The sequence below is a fragment of the Rhea americana genome, unplaced genomic scaffold (genome assembly GCF_003343005.1).
Source record: "Rhea americana isolate MKP2758 unplaced genomic scaffold, rheAme1 scaffold_60, whole genome shotgun sequence".
Classification (NCBI taxonomy): domain Eukaryota; kingdom Metazoa; phylum Chordata; class Aves; order Rheiformes; family Rheidae; genus Rhea; species Rhea americana.
Window position 1 is genome coordinate 1,216,573 of NW_028186757.1, and position 24,097 is coordinate 1,240,669.

The window sequence follows — 24,097 nt, forward strand, 5'->3', positions numbered from 1 at the left end:
ATTAACAACTCCACAAAATAGAGAGTTAGCAGCATGATCTTCATTATTATCACTAGAATTTTGGGAGTAGTGGTCTGATTTATCCTGATTCACAAATCTAATCTGTGCTTCATGGCTCCTCTCTTGCTTCCTTTAAATTCACTAGCAAAATTGGTAACTGATGCTAAAATAAGTCTGGCCAGGCCTTATGGGAGAAATTCTGACTCCGCTGTAGACAATACAAACATTGCCATTGCCTTAAATAGGAGCTGGGTTAAATTGCATGATTGCTAGCCCAGATCTATCGTGTGTATTGTAAAAAAATACTGTGATTACTATAATACATTTATTATTAAAAGACATAATAATCGTAATGAAAGTGGCACTTAATTGTTCTGCAGTAAGACTGTTTCCAGGGAACTTCTCTGAACACTTTAAGGTAAGATTTTGCAGATATTGGGCATGAGAACAACAAATCAAGTGAAACATGGAGTTGAGGCCCTCAGATGGTAGAGACTGGACACTTCACTGAAGCTCATGTTGCAATCCTCCATTTGTAGCAATGTGACATGCCCACAAATGTTTTAAATTATACCATCATGCTCTTCAGTAGACTATAAGTGGAGAGGTGCATAGCTGGCTTAGAGATGATTTGTTTCCTTTCTTGACTTGCAATACTTGTCCTCAGTATTTGAAAGGAATAGGCAGAGATTTTTACCTGATATTTGGCATTTCTTGAGAATCAGTTTTGGCTACACCCTTTGAATGTTTGTTTAAAACGTATCAGAATATATAAATCTTGAGAAGAGACAGTTTGCAAGAAATTCATTAGACTGGAATAAAATTCTATTGAAGTTTATGGGTGTTTTTTAGCTGGTTGCAGTGGATTTTAGGTGAAGCTCAAGTAGGCAAAAAGACAGTTTCTTCATTAGCTGTGGGCTATGAAGGCATCTTCTGGCAGAGCGTATGTGCTGCTTATTCCTGTAGGTCTTCTAGGAAGACTCCAAATTCTGAAGCTGTGACTAGGCTCCAAATGTGGAAAAGATACACAATGTGACGTATCATCTCTTTTACCGTACCGCTTTTATCATATCACCTTTAGTCATCTAACATTAAGAGCAGTTGAAAGTGCATGTTTAAGGGACTACAGTGGAATCAGGGCAGGAAAACAAATGCTTTTGAGGTGAGGTGGGAGATTTTACATCTCCGCAGAAGTAAAAAATGTCTGGTTTTGTTATGCTCCCAAGCATGGCTGTGAGCCCATGTTGGGGGACTGGTGAGTCACCACTTACTCTTAGCATGTTTTACTTGATCGAATTTCATTTGAAATTTCACTTGACAGAAATTTCAAAATATGATACGCAATTATATATATTTTTAATTAAGCAGAATTAATGACTTTTTTTGTGGTGTAAAGGCTGTGAAGAAGAAATTCCTGACATAGGTCTAATTCCAATGAAGTCTGATCTTGTTGAAGCATATGCTGGAGATGTTTTGAAAGTTCTACCTGTTTTAGAAAGGTACATACATGTCTTCTATAATAATCGAATATGATTAAATTGACTTACTTTCTACTCTCCTGGATCTCTTTACATCCATATTATGCTCAATTTATAGATATGTGGAAGTCGTATTGTTACAGCTTGGTCAGATTTCACATTTATATGTACTGGTATAAATATTAACAGACAGTTCAGAACAAGAATAAGTAAGAGTCAATGTCTCCGTATTTTCTAATATAGTTATTTGAATGCATCACAATCTGACCATTCTTATTGTGCACACTGAAACTGTTCTTACATACAGTTTGTATTTGAAAGGCCTAGTTTAAATGGACTTTGATAAAAGAAAAATAATAGATAAAAGTACTGAATAAAAATTACAAACAGATTAACCTTTACATTTTCCCTGCCCTGCTTCTTGTGGGGATGGATTCACTGCTGCATAATGAGTACTTTTTAGCCACTGAGGGAAAAGAGATGTGCATCTTTTAAAGGGTATTTATGTGAGTTATGTAGTTATATTACATTCTACAATTAAGTTGAATGGCAGTAAATAAAAAAGTATAATTTTACTTTGTTAATGATTCTTTCTGAAAAACTGAAAATATCTTGACATATTGTATTTAGAGTAGAATTAAATCCTGTGTTGGCTTTTGGCTTTAGTAAAATTGTGTTTTGGTAAGTACCTGGTTTGCAAAATGTTTTGGTTGTTTTGTTAGAGATGCCAGAACTTAATTTCTGGTGTATTTAATGTTTGTATTTTTCAGCAATGATCCTGCAGTTACTTCACTAATTAAATACAAAGAATTTGATGAGCTTTGTCACTGGCATTCTGGTAGACCTCTGACTGAGGAATATGAGAGAGCACAATGTAGTGCTGATGGTAAGAACTATCAAAGCACACATATCTATGTTGGCTAGAGAATGTTGTCAACATAATCACAGTTTTGGAGAATGACTTGTCATTTCAGAAAATATTCACATCTGCATAAATACTTGCCAAACTAGAGCATTTGCAATGGCTCATTTATACTTAAACTGATGAATCTATGCATTATGTGTATGCATTGTGTATTATCTAGAATAGCTCTGGCAAGTGTAACACAATGAGCACTTCTAGTCAGATATTCACAGTAAACTCCCTTGTACTTGCAAAAGATTTCACAGGCCTCTTATATGTGTGCCTAAACAACCTGTATGTGTATGTGCAATTTAATGTTTACAGATATGGTTTGGATAATTGCTTATTAAATTACTCAGATGTTTGCACACTGCATGCATAGCCAATCCTATCTTTCGAGAATAGCATTAAAATATGAAGTAAAAGAAGTAAGCAGAAGTTGGTTGTGCCGTAGTTCTTGAGTGTTATACTTCATAGTTTCCTGAAAGTTTTTCCAATCTGAGACACTAAAGAAAACAAACCACGGACTTAGTTTTGATCTTTGATTTGCACATTTACATTAAATGAAATACACAATTTGGTGTGTACCAGCATGTACACAAAACTTTTTCTCAAAGATATTACCATCATCTACTGCATCATACAGTCAGTAAAGCTTAGAAAAACCTATCAGGTGATAGGAAGTCATAGATTACTTATTGCTACTTTGGTTCTGCTTATGATTTTCATTCAGTGATGAGAAATGTTGTTTTCTAGGTGGGCATTTGCATCACTTGACCTATGAAGTCAGGGTTCCTTCTGATAATTCTTCTGTCTGCACAGTTTTTTGCATTCCTCCCTGCACTGTGATTTCAGTGGGATATTTGGAGAGCAATTGCTTTCAACTTAATCTGCACACAAGTAGCTAGAGCACTTTTCTGTAATGTTGGAGTTAAAGGTTTATATCTACTCCAGGTGAAGAGTGGTGACTATGTCTACCACATTTGAGTACTCTGAATGTTGGTCTGCACCATCTCCTCGGTTTTCCTTGTTTAAAACAAGAAGGAGTGAGCTCTTCTCAGATGGATATTCACACTGAGGAAGGGACTCAGCATTTTGATTTCTGGGCAGAGAGAAATACCTAGGCTTGAGTACATAAGTATCTGTGTGCTCAATATTTTTCTGTGCTAACATTATGTGTTTTTTCAGCAGTATTATTTTTTTCATTTTTTTATGTCCTGGTAACAGTCTTTTTGAGGCAGAGGTCTCTTTTTGATAATCTGAGTTGCTTTTTGAGAATATCTGTGTAGTTTGACTGGATAATTCACATTCATATTCAATATGTGGGAAACCCAGCTGTTTTGCTCAGATGCTTCAGTCCCTTTCCAGGGGTCTTGCTTACTAAGTTTTGCAATGCTTTTGGTGTGTGCTTAGGGTGGTGTGAATTTAAGCCTATGTTCCAGATAACAAGTACTGTTGAATTTCGGTGAATCTTCATAGCCAGTCTCTTTAGAAAGATTTTGCCTTTAAGTGAGGAACTTTTGGGGAAATTTAGCTATTACCTAGGTATCTTTTCTTGGAAAAAGAATAGGCTGGAATTCTACCAGTGTGTTTTTCTATCAAACATACTTGTTTGCAGCAAAATCCAAAGATCCAAATGAAAGAAGACAAATACAAAAGCTACAGACTTTCTACCGTTTTTATGGAAGCACTTTGGAAGACGGCACTTCAAAGACTATTGTAAACCAAGGGGCTATGCCAGTGAATGCTAATACTGTTGTCAAAAAAACAAGAAAAACACATGTGAGTCTATTCAAGCTGCTCTCTTCAAATTTACTTTCTCTAATCCGGGAAAGAATTTCTACTGTATAATTCCCACAATGGAAATTTTATACTTTTAATGCATTAGTAGTTCTCAGTTGAAGAAATTAAATTAGCTTTATATTTCAAATGTAGTTGCTTAATTTGAAAAATATTTTTATCACTGGTTTTATTGTTGAATGATTATATTTCAATAAGCACAAGTTAATCAAAAATATAATAGATGTGAAGTCCGTAAAGGCTAATAGGTTGGGCTCATAGCCAGTAATAAAATCTAGAATGAATGAGACTGGATTTAAGCAATTTTATTTTATCTTTACAGAGTACTGAGAAATACTGCAAAATTCACTTTTTTTCCCAATTATTTCCATGCAATATTTAGAAACATCAACTGTGATTGTGAAGGAAAGCTCCTTTAAACATTACAATTAATTCTAGGTAGAATAGTATGTGAACATTTTGTGACTTCACAGGTATGTAACATGTACTTGCATATTAGTGGACAATATGGAGCAAAAATAATTTGAGTAATATTTTATAATAGTATTATTTTTATATTAATATGGATTATAGATTATGGCCTGTTTAACCGCCAGAGGTCTCTTCAGAGCAATTTTTAAACTTCAATTAAGATTGAACTCTTAATTGTCTTTAATTTGTTGAGAAACATCTCAATATATTTAGAATTTCTATTACCTATGGATAGAAATAAAAGCTTCATGTTTAACTTCCAGACATCTGCTATTTTATTTTTCAATCTTTGTGCACTTTTATATTGTTTGAGAAGGGGATACTTTTTACTGACATTTGAAATGAGTCTTGGATAGGCTTGTTAAGCAGCATATATTGTCATTCAGAAGTTTTGTTTCCTTCAGAATCCAGAGATCTTAAACAATTTTCAAAACAAAACAACATACAGATGAATTGAAAACTGGAATGTACTTGCAATGGTTGGATTTATGGACTAGGTGTTTTTTTTTATATATATATATGATGCTTGCAGATGTTGTTGGTTATCTCTGAATATCTTAATTTTTTGGATAGAAAAGTAAAGCAGAAATAATTGCAGAGGAAAACAAGAAGCGACTAAAGATTAAAGAAGAAAAGAAAGAGCAAGAGCAGTGGAAAGCCTTAAGAATGTCAACTGAGAAGGAAATAAAGCAGAATCTGACTGTTGGAATAAATAAATTAGAGAAGTTTCTCAAGACCCTTCAAAGCAGATCTGTAAAGTTCAGCGCAGAAATAGCAGGACTGTCGGCCTGTTCAGAAGTGTGGAAGGAACACTGCAAAAAGCAAGGTGTGATGGCCAAATTCTTGTCAGTATTTACTTTGCACCCCCTGAGCAGCTTTCTTCTTTAACCAAGGAAGTGAGTGATTTTGCACATTCTCAGCTAAAATAAAGGCACATAAATACACACCTGCTTTGAGAGTACTGAAGGTACTTTTAAATGTTAGCAGACTTTGATCTTCAATTTGAAATCTTAGGTTCCTGTGAGTCAGATATAAACTATCCACTCAAAATTAGATTACCATGTACATCTCTGGCATATGCAAATCATTTATTGTGTATATCTTTAATGAATATGCCTCATGCACACTAAAATACATACATGTTGCAGTGGGGTGTTTAATTTCCTTAGGTGGTTAGCTGAGTCTGAAGAGTGCTGACTTGCATAGCAATCCATGCAAATCATAGTTAATGATGTCCAGTTTCATCAGAATTAATTCATTTATTCTTTACCCTGAGTCAGGAAGATCCAGACTGGAGCTGCATGCAGCCTGCAACCTGCCAGGACAGGTTTTTGAATAGTCATCAGCAGTATGACTTCTTTTCTGTAGCTTTTCTTTCAGAGGCAGAATATTTGAGTGTTTGGTCTTTACAAGCACTCTTGTAAAGGTCACATGAATGTGAGTTGTCTTCCTCTAGTTGTCTTTAAATGCTTTTTAAAATTTTCATAAATATGGTTGGCTAGATAAGATCTCTTCTAAAATCACCTGATACTCCCCAGTGATACAGTCAGCTCTCAAATAACATTTTTTTTTTCAAAGGTAACAATCCTAAAGATTTAAGCATAGCTGTCCAAGTGATGAGGAGAATTCATATCCTCCTTGAAAAATACCAAGATCTCTTGGAGAAATCACACTTACAAAAGCTGACCAGCTGTCTAAGACTTCTTGGATTTGAGAATTTGGCGTGCTCTCTGTCTGGGCAGGTAACTTCGTAGAATATAGTGATTCTACTGTAATGGCATATCAACTCTATTCTTAAGCATTGAATAGTGTGTGTAAGATCTATACTGAGCTTATTTTATTTGGTATTGTCCATAAGATTTGGAGCTGTCTATTCTTGGTTCGAAAATCAAAATGTAGTCTTTGCTTCCATGGATGTTTCTCTGCTTGATAAAGTGGCTAGCTGGCACAGAAAACCATTTCCGCTGGAGTAAATAAAACTGGCTACAAAGACGACCTTTTGAAACAAGAATAAAGAGTAGGTTACTCTTACTTATATTTGTCTGAGTCCTTGGACATTTCTGGGAGGTACCTACTGTTCCACTTGTCACAGTCAGCTGAAATCTGCATGTTAAAAATAACTGTTAAAAGCTAAGCAGTGAGGAGCTGTTTTTTAACAGTCCAAATGTGCTACTTGAGAAAAGAAAATATTTTGAGACTGTTGAGGTGGATGGAAGCTATTTTGTTTGTTATGAATATTACTGATCACCTCTGAAGGAAAGGTTTAGCTCAGTTGGTTAGAGCATGGTGCTGCTAATGCCAAGGTCTGTGAAATGGCTTCAGATACTCAATTGCTTGTACTTGCTAGCACAACCAAGACCATCAATTAGATATACTGAATTTGGCTCTGAAGTCAGAAACTGAGATGCACAGCTACTGTCAACATTTTTTTTAATGACTGACCTTATGCTTTTCTGCATGCTAGCAACCTTTCCACTGGCTGATTTAATGTTTAGAGCAGTCTGGTATCTTTGTGTGTGGATGGGATGTTAATGGGGAGAGGGGATGTTGAAATGCCTCTCAAGAAGAAGAGGAGATAACTTGCAGACTGCAGAATATGAAGTCATTAGCAGAAGAAAAGAGGATTACAATGAACCGTAAAGCCAGTATCACTGGACTGTCTTATTTTTCATATTCAGTAGAGTTAGAAGTTTTTGGAAGCTCATTTTTGGAAAGTGTTTATTGTCCTTCCTTGCGGATCAAGAGTAAGAAATGAGAGAGGAAGTGATTGTTTTGTAAGAAATTTTATTCTGCTGGAGAGTGTAAGTTATTTTTCTCCTTTCTTTGTGTGAATTCTACTGGTGTATGATGGTTGTTTGCTCTTGACTACATTGTTTTTATATGAGTGTTTTGTGCCCTGAATAAAATATATTACATCTCAGGAAGCAGAGTTGTACAGATCTCAGAAGGTCTATTGTAAAGGATTGTGGTGAAATAGGGTGTATTTTGGCAAGTTTAAAGCATCTTGCTCAGAAATATTCTAGCTCTGCTGTACATTTTTGGCCTACGTTTTCTTTTGTAGCTGCTTGTTTCTGGTAATTGTTTTTGAAAAGTTGAGGGATTTTTAGGAGAGAGAACTGAAAATATTTCTTTCAAAGTAGAATCAGAGAGGTCGCGGAATCTTCATCTTTGGAGATATTCAAAACTCCATTGGGTATGGTCTGAGTGACCTCATCTGATTGTACCTGGTACTAGCAGGTAGTTGGACTAGTTGGCTCCAGAGAGCCCTGTCAACCTAAGTTATTCTGTGATCTTTTGATGTAAATCTTAAGATGTAATACTTTTCTATATAGTTCTCAGGATTGAGTGGTGTGACTAGACATGACCAGGAACTTTACATTTGGCATGTCTTAGGGTATATAGGCATTGCTTGAAGATACCATGCTTTACAAAAACTTAGGCTTATGCTCTGTGCTCAGTCTTTATATTGAGTTTCATTTTGCAACTGTGATTCATTGCACAAGGTTATGTGGCATGGATTTCTAGAAGAAATTATCTGAAAATTGTCAGGCCTTTTATATTTTTTTTTGAAGCTCACACAGAGTTCTAAAGAACAATAACTGTCTGCAGTTTTTTTTGAACCTGTTCCTAGTTGTCAAACTAGCTTGAATTTTAATTTGACCTTATAGGTAAGAGAAAGTGATGATCAGAGTATAAGCAACTATGCTACTGAAGTGAGACCAGCTCGTTTTCAGCTACAATACATGGACTATTACTTGCTCAGAGAAGAGAGAAATGATCCAGATCCCAGAGTGCAACATTTCATACCAGACACATGGCAGGTGATTAAACACAAACCGTTTGTGTATAAAGTTATTGGAGATGATGTCTGATTTTTTTTCCCCATTTAAAAAAAGACATTTTTGCACTGCTTGTGAAAAATACTAGTATTCTAAGTTTAATAAGTTTAGTAGATCATTTTGGACTGTGTTCCGCATTTTTGCTACAGTTTTTCCACTGAGACCTCAGCCCAAGGAATTCAATGTAAGAAATGCCAAATTTATGGGATTTCGCTGTTCCTCACCATACTTGATGGTGGTAGCACCCCATTTGGGTAATCTCTTGACTCGTCTTCTGTGCATTTGATTTTAAGGAATAGCTAGTAGCATGATTTGAGAAATAACTTTTCTTTCTAAAGTATAGTAAATCTAGCTCTACTCTTTGTATTGCTGGATTGGGGCGACCAGCTGAATTTGCTGCTTTGCATGTGGACATCATATCTGCTTGCTTGAGTAGCAACTTGTAAGTTGGCATATATGCTGACAGAGAAAGATAGTGTTACTACTATTTCTACTTCCTCTTCTGTTTGCCCCATTCTTTCACAGACCTATATAAGGTGAGAGAGCTTGGAGGAAGACAGTAATAGGGAAGAAGACAAAATAATAAACAATGTATACTAGGAACAGAAGAGAGATTTGGGCTGTATTGATATAATATAATGCAAGAAAAAAGTACTGCATTGTGTAAAACAGTGATTTTTTTTTCTAATACACTGCTCTATTAACTGGTTTTATTTTTTATTTTTAAAATGTCTGCTTTTGGGCTGAGAGGGTTCTGGTATCAATATCTTGGATCAAATTATTGAAACAGGTAATTCATAATTTGTAGTATCATTTCTTCCACTCACAGTTCAACAAGAGAGAAGAATACAGTAGCGTATCTACTAAGTTACTATGAACTTCTGTAGTCTCAAATCTGTATATAAAGTCTGTATGCAAACATAAGAGAGGTTTTCATAGAAAGAACTTGTTTACTTAGAACTTTTAATGAGACATTTCGATGTAAGTAACTCCTTTTCTCTCTTAGCGAGAACTGCTTGATGCTGTAGATAATAATGAGTCTGCAGTAATTGTTGCTCCCACTTCATCAGGAAAAACATACGCATCATACTATTGCATGGAAAAAGTTCTGAAAATGAGCAATGAAGGAGTAGTTGTATATGTTGCTCCCACAAAGGTAAGGCTGCATCTTAATACGTATTCTGCATGTATGACTATGATACTTTTTAGTATGATTCTGAAACCATTTTGAGTAATTTATTACACAAATTTAGATAATAATAGAAAACTTAGATAATATTTAGCTAATACTTTTTATTAGGTACATCTAATCAAGCATGTTTAGAAGTATCTTCTGAGCTCAAGCCCATGTAGAGGTTTTTGTGTGTTAATAACTAGGTAGCTGTTTTAAGGTCATAAACACAACATGTACAAAAGTGCTGGAAGTAATATGTTAGGCAAAAGGTAAGAATATCAGAAGCCTAGGATTATGATGAAAGTAATACTGGAGCAGAACAATAACCAAGCAGAGCTAGCTGTCTCTTTCCGATTGAGTTCACCGTTGGATGTTGCAAGAGAATGGTTAGGAAACTCTAGGCAATTGTGAGATATTTTTTAACGAAGGTTTGTCCTAATAGTTAAAAATTGACTTAGAAGTCATGAAACACAATGTTTTGATTTCTTCCAAAACTTTAACATCAAGTAATACAAGTTTTGGCTGACAGTCAGAGCCCGAGAATGAATATACAATTACATGTGCTGTTATTCAGTAATAATCTCTGTGGATTGTTTTCTATAAGTAAAATCAAAATTTGCATGGATATACTCAGGTTGGGCATCAAATTGGTGTTTTAGTTTGAATATCAGAATATATTCAATATATTCAGTTGAATATCTGGGTGCAAAACTCATGTATTTACACCTGCAGTCCTAGGACTTTGAGATCATGAAAGTGTTTGTAGATGCAGTAAAATGTTACTTGTTTTTAGCTGTTTTGAGAACAATTAAAATACAGAATTAATATTATATAATCCACCACTTTGCACTACACTAGATTTCTCTGAAAGTGTTTGAGTATGGTTGAAAATCAAGTACCGTGTCTTTTAAATGTTAACATTCTCAACAGGCTAGACTGCTGTAAATTAATCTCAGTACCAAAACTGAATGCTTTTATATGTATCAGAATGTCATATACCTTTAGATATACCCTTTCAGGTTTGTTAATGACCTGCTTTACTTAAGGCTCTTGTAAACCAAGTGGTGGGAATTGTATACAGTCGATTCACTAAGAAACTTCCTGATGGATTGGTGGTGTGTGGAGTCTTCACGCGGGATTATCGCCATGATGTCATGAATTGTCAGGTATATGTTTATGGATGTTTTAGTGCATAATAATGACAACCTTTTGTATTTCATCTGGCTTCTGAAAATTGTACTCATTCTGGCAACATTGCATTGATTACCTGCTCTAGTTAAAAGAAAATGTATTAAAATCCTTTGGGCACCAATATACAGCAGATGTGAATCTAGACAAACAAAGATTCTACAAACAAAGCTCTTTTCCTTCCCTTCTTATCCTAATTCTATGACATCTTTTCTTTCTAGACCTTCCTGACATCAGTCTTTCATTAGGTAGCCCTGCATTGATGCATTTTCTGTTTGATCCCACCAGTCTGTTTTCACTACTGCCATGGATCAAAATGACTTACAAGTTCTAGTGAAATGTTAGAGTTCAAACTCTGAAATGTAGGTAAAACTTAGAAACAAATTAGGTAGACTTTGGCTCAGAGCTGAAAAAGATTGAAAAGTACTGATGATTTGAACTGAAAACCGAGGCAAGGTCTTCATTTTAACCAAGGTGATAATTTGCTACTGCTGTTACTGTGGAAAGCTTTCAGATGCTTGGTTGATATGGTATAAAATCCTGGGAGTAGACTTAATATGTATTATAGGTATAGTATGATACTTCTGTAGCCGTTAACCTTTTAAAAACTTGATAGTGAAAGATAGAATGCAACTGAACATTTGTTATTCTTTCAGACCTGAAGTTCATGTTTTTTCTGTTTCGCAAGTTGTTTCTGAAGCCAGTATTCTTTCATTCTTAAATAGAAGTATTTAAAAAGAAAACGGATAAAACAAATACAGCTTTCTTGCTGATAGTAAGACTACTCTAGACACAGTCCTGCTGCCTCTGTTAATGCCTAAAGTGAAAATCCATGAGCTATGGGGTACGCTTTGGCTCCTAGCAGCCACTTTTGCTCAATGTTGCAATTATAACCTTAGTTGGAAGGTGATTCTAGTCAGGTTAACCATTTATTCATTCTTGCTTATCTTGAAATCACATATATATATATTAAAAAAGAAGCAATCATCTTATGCTTTATTTGCCAGTTTACTTGAAAATAATGTTTTACAACCATTTTTTATTAGATACTAGTCACTGTGCCTCAGTGTTTAGAAATTTTGATGCTGTCCCCTCGCTGCCAAGAGTGGACCAAGAGGATACAATATGTTATATTTGATGAGGTATGTCTTTTAATACTAATCGATTTAACAAATATAAGAAAAATCTTTAGGAAAATTGCCGAAGACTTATCTTCCATTACATATATTATTACTGGTAAAAGCCGATTTCCAGAAATATTATTTCAGACTTCTTACTTCTCAGATGTATGTATGTTTTACTTTTTCATGGTAGCTAATAGTGTTCATGTATTCTAGGAAAAGACTTTAAAAATGTGATAGTCCTCAGGAGGACGTACAGTTCAGTGAAAGCTACCAGGAACTTTCCTTATTTCTCTCAAGTCAGTGAACTGAAAAACGAAAGACATCCTCCATAGTCTCAGTGATACAAGTAGAATATTCCAGACCTTGATCCTACACATTTGACATCATAAGGTTAATTTTTCCAGGGATGAAAGTCAGTGATGAACTCTGCTAAATTTCAAGTTCAGACTGCACTCTGTTTCTTCTGCATTAAATTAATTGCTAATGATGCCAGTGAGTATCTAGAGTACAAATAATTATAGAGTGTTTAAATCTAGACTGATTCACAGTCCAGTGAAATCTAGAGATGGATTTACTGGACATTTGATTTGGCTTTCACAGATGTTTGATACAATGTAAGAATTATTCGGTAGTGATCTTGCAAAACTTTTTGTTACTGCAAAACACAAAACAGCTCCTGTTATGGGTACACTTTAACAAGGAACATTTCTCTTTTTCTTTTCACCATTTTTCTTTTTCCCAAATACAGGTCCATTGTCTTGGTGGTGAAATTGGAGCAGAAGTTTGGGAGCATCTTCTGGTAACAATTCGGTGTCCGTTTTTGGCGCTGTCTGCTACCATCAGTAATCCAGAACACCTAACTGCGTATGTTTTGGAATTTTTTTGCTCAAGAGGGCATATTGGATGTGAACTTTTGTATCTGTTGTCTCCATACAGTAATTGGCCTCTCTGTCCAGAGTTGGATTGTTACATATTTTAGGCCACCCTTACCTCCCCACTTGACCCCAAATAATACTGTAAATCTTAACTTTCTGTAGTGAGAACAGAAAGTTCCTTCAGGCCCTTTAAGTTAGCAGGAAAAAACAATTTAGGAGGCCCATGCATCTGTTTGAACTGCCAAAGCCTGATATGTGTACTCGTCCCTCACTGATCAAGGAAGACACCCGCACTATGTGTAGGTATGATGCAAACATTTTCACACTTAGGCTTACACCCTGAGATATGTTGGAGAAAATTGCACCAAGTACAATGAGCGAGGAGCGGAGGTAGAAATTCTATTGGTGAAATCAAGCAGATAGTAGTAATCCTATCTACTTTAGTTCTAGCAATTTTATTAAAATGTTTTCCATCAGTTTAGTTTCTAACAGTTAACTTTATTTTGATCTTGTACTATAGGTGGTTACAATCTGTGAAAAGGTATTGGCAGCATGCTGAGAATACAATAGAAGAAAGCTCTACAAATTCTACAGAGAATTTCACAAGAAAATGTAAAGTGAAATCAAAAGTAAAAGAACAAAAAAAATCGTATCGTGTTAGACTCGGTGTGTATCAGAATATTTTATAGCTAAAAATATTTTTTGGCATGATTTCTGAGAAAACTTTAATCACAGTGCATGAACTTAAGCATATATATTTTTTAAGGGAAAACAAATCTTTTCAGGATTAGGTACTTGCTTTTTAAAGCAAATGAGTTTATCATCACGGCATTTTTGTCTGTTCACAGTCCTGTATGAAGAGAGATACAACGATTTGGAAAAGTATGTGTGTTCTATAAAGGGCACTGATTTTGTTATTGAACATTGTCACCCCTGTGCTGCATTAACAGTCAATCATGTAAGCATAATACTGATGTCAGAATTGTTCATCACCTGTTGCAGTAAGCAATGTGATTTTCCTTAAAATTATTCCTTTATTTTTCTTTCATTTAACCTCCTTGCAGATTGAGAGCTATGGTATTCCTTCAGACCTTTCACTGTCTCCACGAGAGAGCCTCCAGCTGTATGACACAATGCTAAAAGTCTGGCCAGAGTGGCCAAGGGCACAGGTACATATACACAGTTGTGTATGGAATGTATCAGCATAAATAGAAAACAAAGTACTATGTTTATTATTATTGGTATTTTCAAGGATTTAGATCCTGAGGAGTTTGTCCTTTTCAAGAATAAAGTGGTAATAAAAAAGGTGGATGTGAGGAAGTATGAACAGGAACTGAAGAAAGAACTAACCAAATGGATTGTGACTGGCCAACGACAGAAGGTAACAGTTATTACAGAAGAGCTTTTTCAAATATTATATACGGCTTTAATGTAACTATTATATAATAATTGTCTATAGTAATACAATTAAATAATTATGGGAGTCTCTTCTCCTATAATTATTGATTCTTTTATTGGCTGTAAATACTACTTTGCTGAAAAATAAGTGTAATTTCTGTGGCATTTCCATGGGCATTTTCAACATGATGTTTTTACAAGCTTCTCTTGGAATTAGACTTCTAATAGTACTGTAAGATTTGAATTCCTGATTCTGTTAGGTACAGTTAAAACTTTAGTCTGCCTCTTTTCTCCTGCTTATTTGAATCCTTCTCTGTAATCACAGATAGTAAGTATATTTCTGTGTAAATGGTAGGAATTAAAGCAATGAGCAGAAAATTAAGTCCTTCAATAGAGGTGAAGTGTTCATATAAAAAGAAGTATGAAGCAGCAGTGGATCAATAACAAGAAAACAATTAAGAAATTCAGGAAATAACACTGCTTTTTTAGCATATGATACTTAAAAAATACTGTAATCTGTATATTAGTGATGCTTTGTTATCTGTACAATGATGACAGCCATGAATGCGACAACAGTTTGCATTTTGAGTTCTCACTGAAGTCAGTTTATGTTCTGGAGACCTTTTGTCTGTAAACTATCCATGGTTATTGCAGTTTGGGATAATTTTAAAAATCTGAGCTGATAGAAGCTAATACAGAAAACTGGAGGGCTCATCTTTGTTAGCCTGCAGGCAGAACTTTGTGTCATTAAAATCTGCTCAATCATAACGTTTTGGTTAGGTGCATGAGCTACTGGAGTGCCTTAAGCCCCAACCTGTGGATTGCTCAAAAGAGGAAAAGTGGACCAAGTTTGCATGCTTTGTTGACAAATTACGAGAGATGGATAAATTGCCTGCCATATTTTTTATGTAAGTATTTACATTCCATATACTATATCTGTATTGCCTAGACTCAGAAAAGTGAGTGTTAGCGATAAGCATTGACATAGCTTGGCAGCATTTATATGGTAAATGTTAGCCTTGTTTTAACAATGTATGATGTTAAGAGTGCTATCAATTCATTTATGTTTATGGGATGATAAAAAGTTCAGCTGAAAGAAGACCGAGAACATTACTTTCTGGGGAACGTTTCGAAGAAAATTATAAGAAACCCAGTCATGTTAAAATTAGAGTTAGATCCTCAGTTGTTTTGCCCCTGGTGTAGTAAGTAAAACTTGTGCAAAGTGTATATTGTGTATTTAGGGATGGAAATGGTTTGCATAAGGGCTAGTTTGCTAGGGGAAATGGTGGAATGAGGGACTATTCCTGTCTGCTTTTGTCACAAGGTGGTGGTTCTACTGCGTAGACTCTTAACAAAATCGTATCATATCCATGAACCTGTTTTGCATATATGTGAGGTGTAATTTGGCAAAGCCTCAGATGAATGCAAAGCTTTGAGAACATTCATACCACCATTATTGCTCATGATACTGTTAGTAATATTAGTAAAGTAGGCACATACCTCAGTATTGCGCTTAGTAATGGAGAGAAGTTATGAATCAGTAAACAGAGGAGTCTGCTTGCATATTCTCATTGTAATAAGGCATATGAACAATCACTTAAAATATAAGATTTTCTTATCTAAGTGTCAAGGGCCTTGCTCTTTTCCTTATAGCGGACACCTTGATAGTTAGGGGAGCATGCTTACTGTCATTTCATTCTCACATGCTTCATGCTGATGAAATGGAATTTCTCAGAAGTTTCTAGAAAGGAAAACGTAAAAGTGAGTATACATGTAAATGACACATCTCAAAGGACTCTAATTGCTGATAAATTACATCTTTTCCATCTTTCAATGACAGTCCAGTTGAAAATTACTCCTATGGCTGATTTTAGGTTGCATCCAACAGTTTTCAGTACCACAGTTTGATATTTGTAATTCTTTCACATAAGGGGGGCACTCCGTGAAGTGCAACATGATTTTGGGGCAATTAATGGAAGTTCCAAGGTGCTTCTCTTTTAGAAAGATGAAGTGCCTTCCCCTCATCTACCCTGAATAGCAAACTATTAGGAATTTCTAGTGGCTAGTGGCTCTTAGGGATTGAGTGTAGATGTGAATCCTTCCTTTAGTAGACACAATTGATAAATGATCAAATGAGGGGATGAGGACATATGCTGGGCCAGTGAACAGTGCAACCTAGTGGTATCTGCTGCGGAGAGGAGATGCAGGAGTCTGTTATCTGATATATATAATTATTAAATAATAAATATAATTTATAAATAATATAAATATAAATTATAAAAGAAATAATATAAATTAATAAATTAAATAAATATAATTATCTATTATTTTCCTGCTTAACCAACCTGATAGCCTTCTATGATGAAATGACTGGCTGGGTAGATGAGGGGAGAGCAGTGGATGTTGTGTACCTTGACTTCAGCAAGGCTTTTGACACTGTCTCCCTTAATATCCTCCTAGATAAGCTCAGGAAGTGTGGGTTAGACAAGTGGACAGCGAGGTGGATTGAGAACTGGCTGAAAGGCAGAGCTCAGAGGGTTGTCATCGGTGGCTGGAGGCCTGTGGCTAGTGGCGTCCCCCAGGGCTCAGTACTGGAGCCCACCCTGTTCAACTTCTTCATCAACGACCTCGATGAGGGGACGGAGTGCCTCCTCGGCAAGTTTGCTGATGATACCAAGCTGGGAGGAGTGGCTGAGACACCAGAGGGCTGTGCTGCCATTCAGAGAGACCTGGACAGGCTGGAGAGCTGGGCGGAGAGGAACCTCAGGAGGTTCAGCAAGGGCAAGTGCAGGGTCCTGCACCTAGGGAAAAGTAACCCTAGGCACCAGTACAAGCTGGGGGCTGACCTGCTGGAGAGCAGCTCTACAGAGAAGGACTTGGTAGTGCTGGTGGATGATAAGCCAGCATGAGCCAGCAAGGTGTCCTTGTGGCCAAGAAGGCCAATGGTCTCCTGGGGTGCATTAGGAAGAGTGTTGCCAGCAGGTGGAGGGAGGTGATCCTGCCCCTCTCCTCAGCCCTGGGGAGGCCTCATCTCGAGGACTGTGTCCAGTTCTGAGCTCCCCAGTTCAAGAGAGACATGGAGCTATGGGAGAGAGTCCAGCGTAGGCCTACAAAGATGGTCAGAGGGCTGGAGCACCTGCCCTACGAGGAAAGGCTGCGAGAGCTGGGCCTCTTCAGCCTGGGGAAGAGCAGACTGGGGGGGGATCTTATCAGTGTGTACAAGTACCTGAAGGGAGGGTGTCAAGGGGATGGGGTCAAACTCTTTCCAGTTGTCCCGTGTGACAGGACAAGAGGCAATGGGCAGAAATTGAAGCACAGGAAGTTCCACCTGACCGTGAGGGGGAATTTCTTCCCTGTGAGAGTGACAGAGCACTGGAACAGGTTGCCCAGAGAGGTTGTGGAGTCTCCTTCTCCGGAGATATTCAAGGGCCGCCTGGCTGCAACCCTGTCTACCATGCTCTAGGTGACCCTGCTGAGCAGGGAGGCTGGACTAGATGATCTCCAGAGGTCCCTTCCAACCTAACTGATTCTATGATTCTATCAGGTTCTTTTAAGGTGCAGGATCAGTATAGCAGTGCATGGTAGATCTTATAATCAGACAGAGGGTAAAAGTCAGACAGAACCTAAAAATATTCTCTCTAGCTAAATGTCCAAATTCTGAGACATTCTGATACAGATGAAAGGGTTGAGTAGCCACTGAAAGAAGTAGATATTGACTTGGAGTAGTAGATTGGTATTTATGGTTTGTTGGTGCTAGTAAGCTTTTTTTTCCCTAAGCCATTATATTGAGGAATGAGGTTGCAAAGCAGTCACCCTCTATAGTATTACATTAGCATGGAATTAATAGAGACGCTTGAGAGATCAAGTCTCAGAAGTGTAAAAGCCAAATTGTTTATTGCAGTCATTAGTGGTAGGAAAAAAACGGTACTTAGAGTTTGCTTTTGTTTTCCTTACGGGAGTAGAGCAAACAGGGAGAGGAGCAGATTGGCACCAGGTTTTTAATTATGACCAAGTGATGGAAAGAACTTAGATCACTCATTGTGAGTTTCAAAGTGATGCAGAAGTAAATGGAAATGATTTTTATTGAGCTCTTTCATCCATAAAGATGTGAACAGCTTAATTTAAGGAGAAATTATCCCCTCATATTGGGATCTCTATTTGGCCTTTCTGAGGATAAGGTCCTTCAATTTTTGCTCCTGGTAACTGCCAGAGCTGAAGGACTTTTGAATATCCTGATGGACTAGGATGCAACCTCACGATAGGTGATACCTTGTATGATGTTGGTTAAGAGGATATGCCTACTGCAACAAGAATAAAAAAAATTTTTTTGAGAGTGAAGCTGGAGAAGTCTTCATCACAGTTAAACTCCAAGACCAAGAAGGCAAGTACTCATTCTCAGCTAGCCAACTGAGAATTAAAATGGCTTAAGGTACAGTCTCCTTTATACATCAAAGTGTATAGCTTAGGGAAAGGTAGGATTAAGCATGTTTTCTATGGAAAATTTACTATCGGAACCATTTTACATTTTATCACTCCATTTTGGAATAACAGCAGTATGAAGGTGAATGTGGATTGTGATTTGGAGATGGAATAGGGATATAATTCTGATGAATAAAATTAACTATTACCAGGTATCAGGGCTCACTGAATATTATCATAACAGCATACATAAATCTATAAATAAAAGTTCTGTTAAAATTCACTTAACTGATGTATATTATATATTATTTATCTTAAGTTTTAGCATACATTCAGTGGAACGGGCAGCCCAGAATATCTACTCCAATTTGCTGAAAAAACAAAAAAATGAACAAGACCCTAATACTGAGAGGGAAAAAGAAAATTTAAGAGAGAAACTAAGAAAAGTGCATAGGAGGCTAAAGAAACTCCAGCCTTTGTAAGTATTATAATGATATACTATTAAAAAAAACTGACATACTGTGACAGAGCATAATTTTGTGGTAAGACATTCCTGGGGAATATACCTTACAGCAGCACATTCATCCAGCTACAGTGCAGTAGTCCCACCTCCTCTTTGTGCTCCAGCAACCCACACAGTAAGAATATCTCTGTCAAGTGTTGATCAGCAGTATCTTGCACATAGTCCAGCAGTAGAGAGACGTCAGTGTCACTGACTTTGTGGAAGGTGCTGACGCTATAGCATGAGTGTCAAAGACAGAAATGAGTATATGAGATAGTCAATCTGGAATAGTCTAGAATTGAGATAATATCAATACACCAGAACTGCTCTTTCTCCAGACTGTATTTTTTTTCATGCAATGGCTGAAAAACAGTGTAGTGTCTGAGCCTGGTCCTGGGGATAGCCACTGTGGGAGAACGTTTTCTTAGCCAGCTTCATGGTGGGTGGTTACAGTGGTGGATCTTTGAAGTGTTTGAAGTGTAGGTTCACCTGACCAGTGAGATGCTCTTTGAAAATGTCAGCCTTTGCATTGATTTGTACCTTTGCTTAGATTTGTTTCCCTTTTAACCTTGAACTTCCTTGGGTTTGTGATTACTCGGTGTAGATTTTTTAAAGATTTTTGCCAATTAAAGACTATTTTAGTTACCAGGATTGTCAGGAACACCAAATTCCACATTTTTGCACTTTTAATCATGACAATTTACATTGCATTCTTTGGTCATAATATTACAACAGAATGAACTTAGCTAGCTTTAATAGTAGTAGGTTAGAACTCTGGAAAATCCAATAGCAACTGAGACATATATTTAGACATTCAAGTATCTTCTTGAATCTGACTCTAAATAATTTCCCCTCTCCTCTCTTCTTCAAATCCTGGCCTAAATCCTTATAGTCCATGTCATCATTGGCAGTAAATCCATCACATTTCTCATTTCTCTCTCACGTTGAGTTCTTCTACTGTAGAATTACTGTTACCTTACTAATTTGCAAAATTAAGGTACTTCTACATGCTGTCTTTATCTTCCTTCATTTTTGTATATCATCATAAATCTTCGTCTCTAGGAGGAACTTCACCCAGTTATTTGCTGGAAGTGGTTAACATTATAAAGAAATTTACATTTAACATATGTACCTCTATGTTTGAGCCTAGAGTTTAAAAGAGAATGAATCTGCATCTTTTAGAACCAAAATAATATTTTAAAATTGAGAAAAATATGTAAATTACAAAAATAATAATTTTAATTTTATATCGTATACAGCGATGCCAAAAAAATGAGTGCCAGTAAAAGTGAGAGCATAGTGGTTGCTCTGTCTGAAAAAGAACACTTAGAGAAAAAACTTAAAAAGCTTACTGAGATCCCTTCTGCATGTACTTATGCTAATTCTAAGGCTGTGGATGAAGATGTAAGTAATTCACTGATAATTTTAACAAGTTTTTGTTTTTGTTTGTCTGAAATGTATAAATTCATGCATAAATACATAAAATACACTAATGTGCAATTGTACTTCATAACAGTTTTTATCGACTTCATGAAACATTCCAAATATTTTTAACTAGATTTAACTCCAGGTATCAATCAATTCTAGATGACTTTATTTTTAAGATGTACCCAGAACATTTGACAGAATGAAAATTCTGCCCCCCAAAAAAATTGATTATTGTCCTTATGGTAGGAGTCATGGGATACATAAGGCTATGAGCTCACTTCCAATAACTGTCAGTGGTGCAGTTCTGTTCCCTGCTAATTTGGATGTCAGACTGATGCTTTTCTGAGTGAGTCATCAGATTTGGCTACATGGCATCTTTGTGTACTTACCTGAAACTTTTCAAGCCCTTGATATCTTGAAAAATAACAAATGATAAATTACTTCGGACTCTAAAACTCCTGGTCATCACAGAGCAACGTTTTCCTTGCTCTTCAATATGTTTATGCTCCCCTGAGGAAAGAAAAGCTGAGAAAATACTTGGACTCTGAAAGTTTAGAAATGTCCATCAGCAAGGTCAAAGTATTTACTTGTATACAAATTGATAAGGAATAATCTGAAAGGTATTTATATGACATGATTGCCAGCAATAGTAGGCGACTGGGCCTTTCTAGGAGGTCCTCTCTAATCCAGAGTTCCTGAAAAATGACTGTGGTTCATATAACTGTCTCTTACCTAACTTTTTTTTAATTCAAAAACAATTATGATATCATTAATTCAGAGAAAAAAAATGCTCAAAATTTTGATGAAGTGTCTTGATAATGCTTTCTCACTGCTCATTGTGATTTATCTTCTAGAAGACAGGAAAATTCTGTGTATTGGATCTATACCTGAAAATTTCCATGATTCCTTTTCTGGGAACTTAGGATCCCAATGGCATTTTTTGACTGCCATCAATGAGCTTCAGAGAAACGTTGCTTTCCACAATTGTAAATCGATAAAGACAGCGAAAAAAAAATTTGGATTTGGAATAGATGGCAGAAAGTCTTAAAGTAGCTTAGCCCTAAAGTGCTATTTCTGAGGTTAGGAAAGAGAAACTTACTGTGTAGTAAGATGAGGTGGTGGTACAGAGCAGAGATGACAACTGAGAGCAAAAGAATATCAGTTTCACGTAGGCTACTTAGGAATTTGTTCTGAGATAGTGACGTGCAATATATACCATGAGGCCACAGTTGGCATAGGAAAGTCATGAACATGCACACTTGCTATTTCTAATTGCAAGCAGTTGAATGGTGGATTTGACAATTGGGACTGACATAATGGCATATGTGCCAGAGAACGTGGGAAAATACCTGATAGTAATAGAAGTGTATTGAAGGGCTAGGATTTGTGATCATACTGAAGCTACTGTTGGGACCCATTCGATTATTTACTCTTCAAGTTCACTAAAATTCATAAACTGTATTTCTCTGTCATATTTGGAACTTTATCAGATAAGACATTTTCTATTTTCAATGGCAAAACTTGTTTGTGATTAATACTTAACAACTGTTTTTGTCTGTAGACTTTGGCGAAAATCTTCAATCGAGTTAGGTTTCAGAGAAAAGGTTATGAGCAGAAAATGCTGGCGCTGAGGGGCATTGGGTATCATCATGGTTCTATGGCCTTCAGGGAAAGACAAGTAGTGGAGATGCTCTTCAGATTGGGTTATATCAAGGTTGGTGAATGAAGATCAGTTTATGGACAGTTTGTTTGTTTTAAAAACATTTTAATTTTTCTACATACTTAATTACAAATTACAGTGTATCTTTCACCAGTGGTAAAATCTATCACATTTGGATTTGTAATGCTCGTTTTTTAAATGTTGACATGTAGGTTAATGAAATCAACTAAATGAATTGGTAGCTGTAAAGCTTATTTTCTATGTAGAAATTACTATGCTTCAGGTTAGCATATCACAACTAAATGCATTCTAGTGAAATGAACTCTATAGGATTATGCTATCTCCTTCTCTCTTCACTTAATATTATTTCCATTTGTGTTTCATAAAAGATAAGGTATAAACTTTTAAGATATGCAAGTTTGTAAATGTTTATATGCATATAATAATTACATTTAAACAGTGAAATTCAGGTATGTTCATAGCTCTGTTAAATTCATCAGATTAAAGGTTGTCTATGTGAAAAATAATAGTAAAATTCCTGTTGATCTGAGTGGGATGTTACAGATCATTTTTAATTGGATATTGTCACATCTAATAGGTGTACCAATGTTTGATATTTTTATAGGTAGTCACAGCTACTGGAACACTTGCTTTAGGAATCAACATGCCTTGTAAATCTGTTGTCTTTGCTGAAGATTCTATCTTTTTAGATGCCCTAAATTACAGACAGGTATGGAAATAGGATACCTACTGTTTGTGTTATAAATATAGTAGATATATACCTATCATCATACACAAATTTGGAGAATGCCTTTTATTTTACATATACTTCTGTGTATATTCTTGAGTTTTGGCTGTTCATTTCAGTCAGAAAATAATTTTAGTTAAGGTATTTTGTACTAATGTTTCAGAAGTGGCAGCCCCCAAATAATGAGCAGAGTTAACAGATCTATTTCTGCTCATTGTAGTTGAATCAAAGGCATAGATTCTGTTTTCAATTATAGGGGTCAGTAGAGAGGGAAGTTCTTTGTTTCCACCAAGTTGTTACAAATGTATGAAAAATATGCTATAAGAACATACAGTGGGATATAATGAGGAAAAAGAAGCAGGTAAAGGGAGGTGATCCTGCCTCTCTACTCAGCCCTGGGGAGGCCTCATCTGGAGGACTGTGTCCAGTTCTGAGCTCCCCAGTTCAAGAGAGACATGGAGCTACTGGAGAGAGTCCAGCATAGGGCTACAAAGATGGTCAGAGGGCTGGAGCATCTGCCCTACAAGGAAAGGCTGCGAGAGCTGGGCCTCTTCAGCCTGGGGAAGAGCAGACTGGGGGGGGATCTTATCAGTGTGTACAAGTACCTGAAGGGAGGGTGTCAAGGGGATGGGGTCAAACTCTTTTCAGTTGTCCCGTGTGACAGGACAAGAGGCAATGGGCAGAAATTGAAGCACAGGAAGTTCCACCTGACCGTGAGGGGGAATTTCTTCCCTGTGAGAGTGACAGAGCACTGGAACAGGTTGCCCAGAGAGGTTGTGGAGTCTCCTTCTCTGGAGATATTCAAGGCCCACCCGGATGTAACCCTGTCTACCATGCTCTAGGTGACCCTGCTGAGCAGGGAGGCTGGACTAGATGATCTCCAGAGGTCCCTTCCAACCTTACCGATTCTATGATTACTGACGGGATTAATAGGGATGCTTGAGCTAGTTCCCAGTTAGAAACAGTGCTCTGTGCAGTGCAACACAGCACTGTCTGGGTAAGGTTACAAGCAGAGCTGAGCAGAATGTCTCCAGTTATGGTGCAGTTATCCACATAGCCTGAGATTAGACTTCATTAGTCCCTGTTTCC

At 36.6% G+C, this 24,097-nt stretch overlaps 1 protein-coding gene across 9 annotated transcripts in view; it reads left to right on the forward strand.

Annotated features, from left to right (window-relative positions):
• The window catches only part of DDX60 (DExD/H-box helicase 60), a 54,450-nt gene that overhangs the window by 18,501 nt on the left and 11,852 nt on the right, over window positions 1-24,097 (forward strand). For all 9 annotated transcript variants that reach the window (XM_085319858.1, XM_085319857.1, XM_085319852.1 and 6 more), the window contains 19 exons: window positions 1,397-1,499; window positions 2,249-2,364; window positions 4,001-4,164; window positions 5,227-5,479; window positions 6,232-6,395; window positions 8,322-8,474; window positions 9,499-9,648; window positions 10,713-10,832; window positions 11,901-11,996; window positions 12,727-12,842; window positions 13,374-13,519; window positions 13,702-13,811; window positions 13,918-14,022; window positions 14,106-14,234; window positions 15,032-15,159; window positions 18,990-19,148; window positions 20,432-20,576; window positions 22,162-22,314; window positions 22,886-22,990. In XM_085319858.1, coding sequence (XP_085175984.1) covers window positions 1,397-1,499; window positions 2,249-2,364; window positions 4,001-4,164; window positions 5,227-5,479; window positions 6,232-6,395; window positions 8,322-8,474; window positions 9,499-9,648; window positions 10,713-10,832; window positions 11,901-11,996; window positions 12,727-12,842; window positions 13,374-13,519; window positions 13,702-13,811; window positions 13,918-14,022; window positions 14,106-14,234; window positions 15,032-15,159; window positions 18,990-19,148; window positions 20,432-20,576; window positions 22,162-22,314; window positions 22,886-22,990 — 2,615 coding nt within the window. The remainder of the gene's footprint in view (window positions 1-1,396; window positions 1,500-2,248; window positions 2,365-4,000; window positions 4,165-5,226; window positions 5,480-6,231; window positions 6,396-8,321; window positions 8,475-9,498; window positions 9,649-10,712; window positions 10,833-11,900; window positions 11,997-12,726; window positions 12,843-13,373; window positions 13,520-13,701; window positions 13,812-13,917; window positions 14,023-14,105; window positions 14,235-15,031; window positions 15,160-18,989; window positions 19,149-20,431; window positions 20,577-22,161; window positions 22,315-22,885; window positions 22,991-24,097) is intronic.